This window comes from Mastigoproctus giganteus, chromosome 4, assembly GCF_048544385.1.
Source record: "Mastigoproctus giganteus isolate SK-2022 chromosome 4, ASM4854438v1, whole genome shotgun sequence".
Classification (NCBI taxonomy): domain Eukaryota; kingdom Metazoa; phylum Arthropoda; class Arachnida; order Uropygi; family Thelyphonidae; genus Mastigoproctus; species Mastigoproctus giganteus.
In genome coordinates, this window is record NC_143578.1 from 157,968,461 (window position 1) to 157,981,061 (window position 12,601).

Below are 12,601 nucleotides of genomic sequence, written 5' to 3' on the forward strand. Positions count from 1 at the left end.
TCTGTTGCTTTGCTGCTCTAGTCTGGGGCATAATATTTTAAATTAATAAGATCGATAAATTGAATTAATTAATTGTCAATACTACACTATCTAATAGAATTGTAAGTGCACTGATGCATATTACGCTATCTAATTTTATTAGAGCTACCTAGTTACCACAATTAAAAATTTAAATTCCCTTCCTCACTGTACAAAAACAATGGCTGCGAGATTCGAATGAAACAACGGTTTTACGTATATTAAGTAGCAATCTACAAAAACTCTTATCTAAATTAAAAATAATCAGCGTAACTAGAACTATAAGACTACGTGTAAAGTACAATATAAAATAAGAATTAGGTAAATAAAATGGTAAACACATCGCTTTTTCGGAGCCTGTAATTCACAGCTGTAATTTTTAAAGATAGTCAGTACCCTCTGAGAGTAATGGGAATGTGTGCTGTTTATGCGAGTAATGGGAATGTGTGCTGTTTATGCGAGTAATGGGAATGTGTGCTGTTTATGCGAGTAATGGGAGTGTGTGCTGTTTATGTGAGTAGTGCGAATGTGTGCTGCTTATGTGAGTATATGTGTGTTTGTTCATGTGTGTGTATTGTTCAAGAATGTGTATGTATATACAGTATATATGTTTGTGCATGTATATGTGTGTTCTTGTTTGTCAGGGTTGGCAACGTGCAGCTCGCGAGCCACTGCGGCTCTAACTTTTAGCCCACATGAAGCATAATTTGAAATGGAGTTAGAGGACTTAAATTCAAGGACATGGGGGGTGCAAGACTAAAATGCCTTAACTGAAATTGAGGATTTAGATAGGCCTTGTAATTTTACACACATGGACGGTGATAGATGAGTTGAAAAAGCAAGACCAAATTGTGTATGCTTGGAGTAGCTTACTGGACATATATAAATTTGAAAATATTTGCATTTGGACTTCTCTTAGTGTTTGGTTCAATGTATTTCTGCGGGGAAATATTTTCAAACATGAACTATATTAAAAATAAATCAAGAAACTGTCTGTACAATACGAGTTTCTCAGCATGTTTAAAGATGAAAATTACTGCATTGTTGCCCGATGTTGAGAGACTCAAAAGTTCAGCAGCAAAAGTCACATTAATTCGTACCTAATTGGACGTTTGTTACATTTTTTTCAGTATTAATAAATAATATTTCAAAAAATATATTTTTTTAAATATTATTTATTAATACTGAAAAAAAATTAACAAACATCCGATTAGGTGCTGATTGTGTTTGTGACAGACAGACAGACAGAGATATACATGGTCACACATTGTGAACATGTATATCTCTGTCTGCGTGTGTGTTTATGAATATGTGTTTGTGTGTTGTGCATGTATGTATATGTTTGTTTGTGGATGTGTGCATGTTCATGTGTGTATATATATATACAGTCATACCTCGGTTAACGTTACCTCTGATAACGAAGCTTCGATATAACGAAGTCGGCAATTTCAAGCCCCATTTAACATAAAAAAATATTCCAGTTTAATCACCTGAAATCTAAACAAACTGAAGAAATTACGGAAACCTTTGGGGCTTCTCGTGGTTGGTTCGAGAAATTTAAAAAACGGGCCAGGATTCATAGTGTAAAATTAACAGGAGAAGCTGCAAATAAGTTTCCAGAAAAACTAAGGAAATAATCGAACGTGAAAATTTTCCAAATTTGGTGTTCAATGTTGACGAAAGCGGTTTGTTCTGGAAACGGCTACCAACAAAAAGCTTCATTTCTATTGAAGAAAAATCAGCTGCTGGGTTCAAAGCAGCCAAAGACCGTTTAACGTTACTCTTTGGATCATATGCCTCTGGCGATTATAAATTAAAATTGTTATTAGTTTACCATTCAGAAAATCCGAGGGCGTTAAAAGGTAACATAAAAATGAATTTACCTGGAATATGGAAAGCAAATAGAAAAGCGTGGGTTACCAAGGAGTTATTTACTGATTGGTTTGTTAACCACTTTTGTCCTGAAGTAAAGCGGTATTGTCAAAAAAAAACAACTTTGAAGAAAAAGCTCTTTTGTTGTTAGACAATGATCAGTAGGACATTCTACTGATCTTAACACGTTGGACACATGCATTCCTGTCAAAGTTGTGTTTCTTCCAGCAAACACAACTTCCCTGATTCAACCATTGGATCAGGGAGTAACAGCATCATTTAAAGCTTATTATCTGCGTCGAACATTAAGCAGTTTAACTGAACTAGAGGATAAAGAGGAAATGACAGTTAAAACTTTTTGGAAAAACTACACCATTAAAAACGCAATTTAAAACATTGATAGTTCTTGGAAAGAAGTCACTAAGAAATGCTTAAATGGAGTTTGGCACAAAATATGGCCAGAAGTTGTAATAGAAGAAGAAAATAACATCCAAGAAATTAGAAATGAAGTTATCCAGATGGCTCAATCAATAGGTTTCGAAAATGTCGATGAAGAGGATGTTAGAAATTTATTGAATGCAGAAGATGATGGTTTTTCAGTGGAAGATTTAGAAAACCTTGTTAGCAACGAAGACAAAGATAATGAAGACGAAGTTAAAGAAGTTCCTGCCGAAAAAGTGTTAACAACCAAAGATTTAAAAAGGTACTTAAATGACATTGAAAACGTTTTAAATTTTTTTAGTGAAAATGATCCTGATTTAGGAAGAATTGTTATTGTTAAGCGATCAGTGTTAAATGCAATAACTCCGTATAGGCAATTGTTAAATGAAAGAGAAAAAGAGCATAAACAATCAACTTTAGACTCATATTTTAAAATATGATTTCACTTTGTATGTAAGTTGACTGTTTATTTAATAAAACTTTTCTTTGTTCGAAAAAAAAGCTTTTCATTTTCTTTACGTAGGAACGTATCCCTATTCTGGCCATAGTATTTTTACCTCTGAAAACGAAGTTTCGCTTAACGAAGTAATTTCGTGGAACACATCCTATTCGTTATTCGAGGTATGCCTGTATATATATATATCTGTGTGTGTGAATGTGTTTGCATATGTGTGTGAGCATGTTTGTGAATATATTTGCAAATGCATGTGTTCATGTATATGTGTATGTTAATGTGTATTTCTGTTTGTGCATGTGTGTATATATGTGTGTGTGTGTGTGTGTGTTTGCGAGAGTGTGTGTGTGTTGCAAATGTGTATTCGTGTTTGTGCATGCATGTATATTTGTGTTCATGTGTTAGTGAATGTGTGCTTTTTATGAAAGTGTGTTCATGTGTTAGTGAATGTGTGTTCACATGTTTGCGAATGTTCGTGTGTGTTTTTGCGTGTTTGTGAATGTGTGTATGCGTGTGTACACAGAGATATAGGTCTGTTTTCATGCGTGAATGTGTTTGTGCATGTATGTATATATGTGCGTGCGTATATATCTGTATGATTGTGTATGTGTGTTTGTGCATGAATGTGTGTATGTATGTTTGTGCGTGAATGTATGTATGTGTTTGTGCATGAATGTGCGTGTGATTGTATATGCTAGTGGAATGTGTGCACACACGTGTACACCGAAGTTACCCCAGGGGCTCACATCTGGCGAGTATGGGCTTGGCATACCCATGGTCCTGAGTTGGATATCATCATTCTTCTCTTTCTTGGTGATTCCCTTCTACTTCTCTCTCTCTCTCTCTCTCTCTCTCTCTCTCTCTCTCTCTCTCTCTCTCTCTCTCTCTCTCTCTCTCTCTCTCTCTCTCTCTCTGTAACATAAGCCTCAGGCTTCCTTGCATCATGTAGCTAATAATAATGAGCTAAAACATTATGACCACCTACCTAATATGATGTTGGTCCTCCATGTGCAGCCAAAACAGCTTGTACCCAGCAAGGCATGGATGCTACAAGATTTCTAAATTGTCTTGTGGTATCTGGTACCAACACATAACTAGCAGATCCTTTAACTCCTTACAGGAGTTAAAGGATCTAGTTACGTGTTGGTACGCAGTTGGGAGATGCAGCAGATCGGAGTTGCTTTTCCAACACAAACCACAGATGCTTGGTGGGATTGATGTCTGGGGAATTTGGAGGCCAGGGCAATACCTGGAAGTCTTCCTCGTGTTCCGTGAACCAGTCTCGAACAATCCGGGCAGTGTGGCATGGCGCATTATCCTGCTGAAAGATGGTACAAGCAGAGGGGAGACTATTGCCATGAAAGGGTGTAAATGGTCAGCAATGATGTTTAGGTAGGTGGTAGATGTCAGAATTCCTGGCACATGGATGACTGGACCCAGAGTATCCCAGCAGAACATTTCCCAAAGCATGACGCTGTCGCCACTGGCTTGTTTTTGTCTCAATTTGCATCCAGGCGCCATCACTTCTCCAGATAAATGACACACGTACCACATGGTGCAACAGGAAATGTGATTCATTGGACCAGACGACCTTCTTCCTATCACTCAAGGTCCATTTTCGATGCTCGCGTGCCCATTGTAGGCGCTGTCACCGATGAACCGTGGTTAGCATGGGCACTTGGAGCGGCCTGCTACTATGCAGCCCTATTTTCAGAAGGGTTCGATGTACTGTGTGTTGTGACACATTATTCCCATCACCAGCATTCCAATTACCAGAAAGTTGTGCCACAGTCACCCTTCTGTTGCCACGTACCATCCAGGAGAACCTTTTCTCAACTCGAGCATCTATGAGCCGTCCTCATCCAACACTTCGCTGGTGGTTCATGGGTTTCCCTCCTCAGACCACTTTCAGTCGTTACTAACCACAGCTGACCGTGAGCACCCCACCAGCCATGCCATTTCAGATGTGCTCTGATGTGTGAATTTGTGTGTATCTATGTGTATTTGTGTATGCATGTGTGTATTCGCGTGTGTTCATGTATGTGTATATTTTTGTGCATATATATTTAAATTTGTGGGTGTTTATTCGTGCATGTTTAATTTTTAGTGTGTGTATATTTGTATATTTTGTGTGCATATTTGTGTTGTGTGTTTAAATTCATGTCTGTGAATATTTGTATACTTTGTGTGTTTAAATTAGTATGCTCAGTGCACTTGGAGCAGCCTGCGACTACGCAGCCCAATTTTCAGAAGGGTTCAATGTACTGTGTGTTGTGACACATTACTCCCATCACGAGCATTCCAATTACCAGAAAGTTGTGCCACAGTCACCCTTCTGTTGCCACGTACCATCCGGGAGAGCCTTTTCTCACCTTGAGCATCTATGAGCCGTCCTCGTCCAACACCTATTATTATTTGCGTGCATATGTATGTGTTTAAATTCGTGTGCATATGTTGTGTGTATTTGTGCCTGTGTTTCAATTCGTGTGTGAATTTGTGCCTGTGTTTCAATTCGTGTGTGCTTTTGTGCCTGTGTTTCAATTCGTGTGTGCATTTGTGCCTGTGTTTCAATTCGTGTGTGCATTTGTGCCTGTGTTTCAATTCGTGTGTGCATTTGTGCCTGTGTTTCAATTCGTGTGTGCATTTGTGCCTGTGTTTCAATTCGTGTGTGCATTTGTGCCTGTGTTTCAATTCGTGTGTGCATTTGTGCCTGTGTTTCAATTCGTGTGTGCATTTGTGCCTGTGTTTATATCAGTGTGTTTAAATTTGTGTATTCTTGTGTGTATTTGTGTTTCAATTCGTGTGCGTATGTTGTGTGTGTGTTTAAATTCGTGTTTGTATATATTTGTGTTTGTATATATTTTTGTGCATGTGTTTATATCAGTGTGTTTAAATTTGTGTATTCGTGTGTGTGTTTAAATTTGTGTATCCATATGAATCTGTTTAAATTCGTGCGTGTTTGTGTTTAAATTTGCGTGTTTGTGTTTAAATTTGCGCATGCATATGTTTGTGTGTGTGTTTAAATTCGGGTGTGTATTTAAATTTGGGTGTTTGTGTGTTTACATTCGGATGTATATTTGTGTGTTTAAATTCGGGTGTTTGTGTATTTGTGAGGGTTTAAATTCGTGTGCATATGTCGTGTGTATTTGCCTGTGTTTAAATTCGTTTGCATATGTCGTGTGTATTTGTCTGTCTTTAAATTTGTGTTTCTGTATATTTTTGTATGTGTGTGTATATTTGTGTTGTATTTGCCTGCATTTAAATTTGTGTTAGTGTATATATTTGTGTCTGTGTGGGTTTAAATTTGTGTGTGTGCGCGCGTATTTATGTGCATATGTATGTGTGAGCATGTGTGTTTAAATTTGTGTGTGTGTGTGTGTGTGTGTGTGTGTGTGTGTGTTTAAATTCGTGTGTGCATATCATGTGTGTGTTTGTGTGTGTTTAAATTTGTGTGTTCGTGCGTAATTTGTGTGTTTAAATTTGCATGTTTGTGTGTGTTTAAATTTACTTGTTTGTGTGTGTGTTTAAATTTACTTGTTTGTGTGTGTGTTTAAATTTACTTGTTTGTGTGTGTGTTTAAATTTACTTGTTTGTGTGTGTGTTTAAATTTACTTGTTTGTGTGTGTGTTTAAATTTACTTGTTTGTATGTGTGTTTAAATTTACTTGTTTGTATGTGTGTTTAAATTTACTTGTTTGTATGTGTGTTTAAATTTGCATGTTTGTGTGTGTTTAAATTTACTTGTTTGTGTGTGTTTAAATTTACTTGTTTGTGTGTGTGTTTAAATTTGCGTGTGTTTAAATTTGCGTGTGCGTATGTGTGTTTAAATTTGCGTGTGTGTGCATATTTTTGTGTGTGTGGTGTTTAAAGTTGTGTAAGTTTGTGTGTGTTTAAATTAGGGTGTGTATGTAAGTGTTTTTTTTTTAAATGTGTGTGTGTGTGTGTATTATTATTCGCCATGAGATGCGAGGAAGCCTGAGGCTTATGCTACACCAGCCAAAAAAAAAAATTCTGATCTATCCAGAGAGAGAGAGAGAGAGAGAGAGAGAGAGAGAGAGAGAGAGAGAGAGAGAGAGAGAGAGAGAGAGAGAGAGAGAGAGAGAGAGAGAGAGAATCAGAAGTAGAAGGGAATCACCAAGAATGAGATGATATACAGCTCAGGATGCTGGGTGTGCCAAGCCCATACTCACCAGTTGTGAGTCCCTATATTCGTGTGTGTTTAAATTCAGGTGTGTGTGGGTTTTTTTTTTTTTTTTTTTTTTTGTGTGGTTTACATTGTGTACCTCATGAGTTTTTATACACTTTGGCCTCAGTTTTACTGCCTAATGCCGATCTAAATTTTACACTTTTTTGGCCTAATGTTACTTTATTTCAAAAATTTTTTAGATACAAAATACTTTCACTCTTCATCCTGCTCTGTTTATTTGTTCCATGTTATATGTGTTTATATCTTGCTTTAATTTTTTTTTTTGTTGCATTTTTTTCTCTAGGCTTGTACATTATGTATACCTCATACATACATTTAATGGTTTTGGCTACATTTAATGTGATGTAGTGTTTTTGTTTCTTATTCTTAGGTTTAACAAAAATTTTTGTCAATAGTTGCCACTGTTGTATAACTTTATACTTGTATCTCATTGGTGCACCTTATTCAGTTTTGGTTTTGTTTCATTCTGTATACAGTTATGTTGCCATCTTTTCCTTGTGTCTCTCTAAAATGTACATTATTTTTTCCAAGACTTCCCTTTTTTCGGTTTTAAAATCTCTTTGCCTTTACTTGGATTAGACAAATAAGTTATGTTTCTAGAAATTTCTGTCATTGTTTCCAGATTTTAAAATCTCATGTTCATAGTGTCAAAATTCACAAGCCATTTTCAAAAACCCATCCATTTAATCCTTCTAAAAAATTTAATTTTTTGTTTTGTTCAAAAAAATTAATTTCCATTTCATTTATTTCAATAATAAGTTTATATTTCAATAACAATAAATTTTATTCTAATATTTAATCGTGTTTATGCTTTTTACCATTTGGCTTATGGTTTACATCAGAATGGAAGGCACATGTTGATATTTTACTTGCAATCCTGGCTGTTGACACCTGACAAGAGACCAGTTTTGTAAATTGTGTGGCCACATCCTTATTTTGCCAATTTTTATAATTATTTTTTCAATTTTGTAATTACTTATCTGTTATTACACCCACGCACCCTCACACACACCTATATGTATATACACTTGTGTTCAAAGAAAGTGCATCACCCCTTAAAATTGTAATTGCCATCCGAATAATGTAAGTATATGGCAATATTTCGTACAGATTGCATCAGATAAGATTGACACACACACAGGTCACGACGTAATATTGCATCAGCCATTACTTTCAGCTATATAAGCATGCTCTGCAAGAGTTGGTCATTCCTTGCATGTTAGGATGGTGAGTTACATGCAGTTGACACTACGAATAAAGAGTGCTATTGTTGCTTTACGTGAGGAGGGATGTTCTTCCCATCATATTGCTTATAGAGTGCCTTGTAATCAGTCGACAGTGAGTAGATTTCCTTCCAAACTCAAGAATACTGGTTCTGCTGATAGGAAAAATGAAGCACTTATGCCTTAAAAACCCTAAAGCTTCTTCGTCTGAGCTGAAAAGAGAATGGGAAGAACCTATGGGAGTGGTTGCAAATGCAGTAACAGTCAGAAGACGCCTCTTCAAAAATGGACTTGTCTGTCATCCTAAGAAGAAGCCCCTCCTCACACAAAAAATGAAAAAGGTCCAATTAATTTGGTGTAAGGAGCATGTCAAATGGATCCCTGAGCAGTGGAAGTCAGTTATTTTCTCGGATGAGAAGAAATTCAAACTGCATGGCTCTGATGGGAGACAAACGATTCGCCGTAGATGTGGTGAAGAATACCATCCAGACTGTATGGTGTCTACAGTGAAATTCCCTACCAGCCAAATGATATGGGGGTGCATTTCATATCGCTGAGTAGGTCACCTGCAGTTTATAAAAGGTTCCGTAAAATGCCAATCGATACCTGGCTTTTATTGGAAGGTAAGTTGCTGCCAACTTGCCTTCTAATAAAGACCATTTCAACCTGCCAAGTAACTGCATCTTTCAGGATGACGTTGCTCCTTGTCATTGAGTGAAAAGTGTGAGTGGGCACTTCTGTCACTACCTTAGCTCCATTTCTGCATTAGAGGTTCAACAGTAATGTGTTTACATTTGTTACAGGCGAAAAAATGGTTGGAGGAACGGTCCATTAAAACTCTTAGCCAGCAAACAGCCCGGACCTGAATGCTATAGAGAACTGTTGGCATCGTGTGGAATCTGCAGTTGCCAGAAAGAAACCAAAGACCCTTCGTGAACTTCAGGAAGCCATAATTAGTGTTTGGAACCACAAACTGTCAGTTGATTATCTTCAGAAATTGATCCTGTCAATGCCTCGACGGTGTGCTGCTGTCATCAGGGCAAGAGGCGATTCAACTAAATGTTAGTATGCACCTGGTTAACTTTTCATTTTGTTTTCCCTTTAAAATGATAAACTGAAGCAAATTGAGGGCTTCTGATATCAGCCATAATTGTCATGTTTACCAAAACTGTTGTATAAAGGTTACAGATGTTCATTTTGGAATATTTTGAGAGCACCTGTCAAATATTATTTAGCTTTGCCTTAACTATTAATAAATATCTTTTGTTTATATTTCTATTTGTAATGCTAGTCATTTATATAACATGCCATTGAGAAAAAGGGTTAGAAATGTGAAATTCCTAGGTGATGCACTTTCTTTGAACACATATACACATAAGTGTATATGTATTTCTTTGAACACATAAGTGTATATGTATTTCTTTATACATATACACTTTCTTTGAACAGTGTATATGTATATAAGCAAGAGAAGAAAGCTAACAGATGGAAAAGTAAAGAACACAAGATGCTGAAACTAGTAGAAAACGGATAGAAAGAAAAAGAGAAGTAGTAAAGATGGATGAAAGGGAAGGAATGTGGAAAAATCTAAATGATGCTTCGAATTATATGAAATTACAGGCAGAATTAATAAGCCATTTAGAAAGAAAGAAGCTATAAAGGAAAAATATCTGTCTGATATCATCAAGCTGATACTATTACACACCCAATGCAAATTCTTTGATATAATTCTACTATTATTACAGAATGAAGGAATAAATTAAGAATCATTTGTTCCTTCATTCTGTAACTTAATGATATTTATTCTTCCTTTTCCATTTTTGATTATGCTAGCTTTCATTTAGTTAAATTTTCATTCTTAACATTCTCAGAATCAGAAGAGATAAAATTCAGATGTTCTAGTTGAACTTGGTCAGATACTAGCTGAATATATTAAGATTGATTTGGAGTAATCCTCCATTTGGAGTAATCCACCTTCTGAAATTATAGGTGGCGTGTGTGTGTATAGTTGAAATGCTTTGCTCTGCCTAATTTATAACTCTGTTTAATTTCTAACCATTTAGTTATGTAAGATAATACTCTGACTTATTTTTCACAGATTTATTCACACTGAGATATCTTCCTAAATCAGAGAGACATAACCACTAAGTATTAAATTAAAAAGAACACTGTTTTTGAACAAAATGATAGAGAACCACTTCAGCATATTTTATTCAAAGCATACCTATGTCTTATTAAATCTCATAATATTGTGGTTCGTGAATCTGTGCAAAAGAAGACAGTGGTGAAATTGAAATAGAAAAATTCAATATCAAAATCCAATGAAAGAGATTGCAAGACTAGTTTTTTTTTTTTTTTTTGTTTCTAAAAATTTGATTTTCCTTCCAAATAGTGTGATCATTCATACAGTGGAGTACTGATTGTATGAGTTATTATTGAGCTTTGCAGGACTTCCTTTGCTTTATTATTATTATTTATTTATTTTATCCTTTTTCACAGAACTCTTTTTTTTTTTTTTTTTTTAACAGATTGTTGGCAGCGATCTATTGGAAAGGCTTTCATTCCACCAAATACACTTACTCTAGAAGCAGGTAATACTAATAGATCATATTACATACTGATTTTAATGAGATATAAAAAAAAATATTTTCATTTGTATTTAGACATTAAATATGTGACCATTTTTAATGCGATTAAACTTGGCTTCAGTAATTCTTATTAGCAACTAATTGAATCAAATAAATAGAAACTAAATTTTCTATTTGATTTTTACTTCCTGCTTTTTTTTCATATAACAGATGAGGTGCAGGATTGTTACATTAAATTTGTTCACACTGTTAATGAATAAAGTTAAATAAAACTGTTTAGACTGCTGTTAATTGTTTGTCCATTTCACATGGTTAAGACATTGTTTATCCATGGGTTGTTTCATGCCCTTATCTGGGAATAATTGTTTTCACTGTTATGTGATAATGATTTCTGAACATTATTTCTTCACTACATTGATGTTTGTTCAAAATTACTGCCATGGTAAACACTCGTAAATACTAAATATTCTAATTGGCAAATTATTAAATGTTCATAAACTAATAAAAGAATAACCTCTGTTTCTACAGTATTACCCATTAAAATCATAGTGGTGAGGAAAGATGTTTGTGAGAGATGTGAAATGGTGAAAAATTAATTTGGATAACAGAAAATAGACCAAAAAATGTGCAATGTGTTTTGTGCTTAAACTCTAATAAAAATAAGTGTGAAAAACATTGCTAATTGGAATCAGGCATTCCCCAATAATTTCATATCTGTTGAAGTGTAAAATTAAAACCAAGAGGGAAAAACACTTACTTTACAAAATGGAAGATAAATATCATTTGCCTTGTGTTCCTGGATGGCACCAAGTGTGGGACCTCTGCTCTTTTCTTATTTTGTGTTGCAATTTATTGGCATTGGTCATGATTTTTCTTTCTATTGGAAATATGCTTTGTTACACTATACCTGCCCTTTGTGTTCTTGTTTGTGTGCTCTCCTGAATTTTTTTTCTTTTTTACCTGAATTAAGAGTGATAAATTTGTTGGAATTATTCATTGTAGAAAAAGAGTGAAGTAAGATTTATAAATGGTCTTAGCCAGTTGTGGTAGAGTTGTTTTGACTCCTATTTATTTTGTAAATTTGTTTTCTGTATGTTTCTCCTTTAAAAATGTTCACAGTAATGTAAAGAAATTGGAATTTTATATTTTTATTTTTAAGTTAAGTGAAATATGCTGGTAAATGAGGCCCTTTGTGTTCTTGTTTGTGTGCTCTCCTGAATTTTTTTCTTTTTTACCTGAATTAAGAGTGATAAATTTGTTGGAATTATTCATTGTAGAAAAAGAGTGAAGTAAGATTTATAATTGGTCTTAGCCAGTTGTGGTAGAGTTGTTTTGACTCCTATATATTTTGTAAATTTGTTTTCTGTATTTTTCTCCTTTAAAAATGTTCACAGTAATGTAAAGAAATTGGAATTTTATATTTTTATTTTTAAGTTAAGTGAAACATGCTGGTAAATGAGGCACCCTATAACATGTTTATCTTGTTGCTGTTTTCAGTTTCAAAATAATGGACATAAATCCATTTTTTTTTTTTTTTTTTTTTCCAGTTTCAAAATAATGGACATAAATCCATTTAGATTTTTTTTTTTTTTTTTTTATGAGAACCCCAAACACGAGAGGTATTATAACCTATAGTACTTAGTACTGTGCTTGGGTTGGAGGTTGAGAAGACGAAAGAAGATATTTGTTGACATTGGACTTGAACTTCTGTAGATTGTAATTTTCAGGAAATACGTATGAAGGAAGGTTGTTCCAGAAAACGGCAGTTGAATGAATAAACAAGGAAGATGAAAAGTTGG

At 34.9% G+C, this 12,601-nt stretch overlaps 1 protein-coding gene across 1 annotated transcript in view; it reads left to right on the forward strand.

The window, feature by feature from the left end:
* The window catches only part of Mfe2 (peroxisomal Multifunctional enzyme type 2), a 741,845-nt gene that overhangs the window by 210,738 nt on the left and 518,506 nt on the right, over nucleotides 1-12,601 (forward strand). Inside the window, exon 10 of the mRNA XM_090372984.1 lies at nucleotides 10,743-10,805. Coding sequence (XP_090229110.1) covers nucleotides 10,743-10,805 — 63 coding nt within the window. The remainder of the gene's footprint in view (nucleotides 1-10,742; nucleotides 10,806-12,601) is intronic.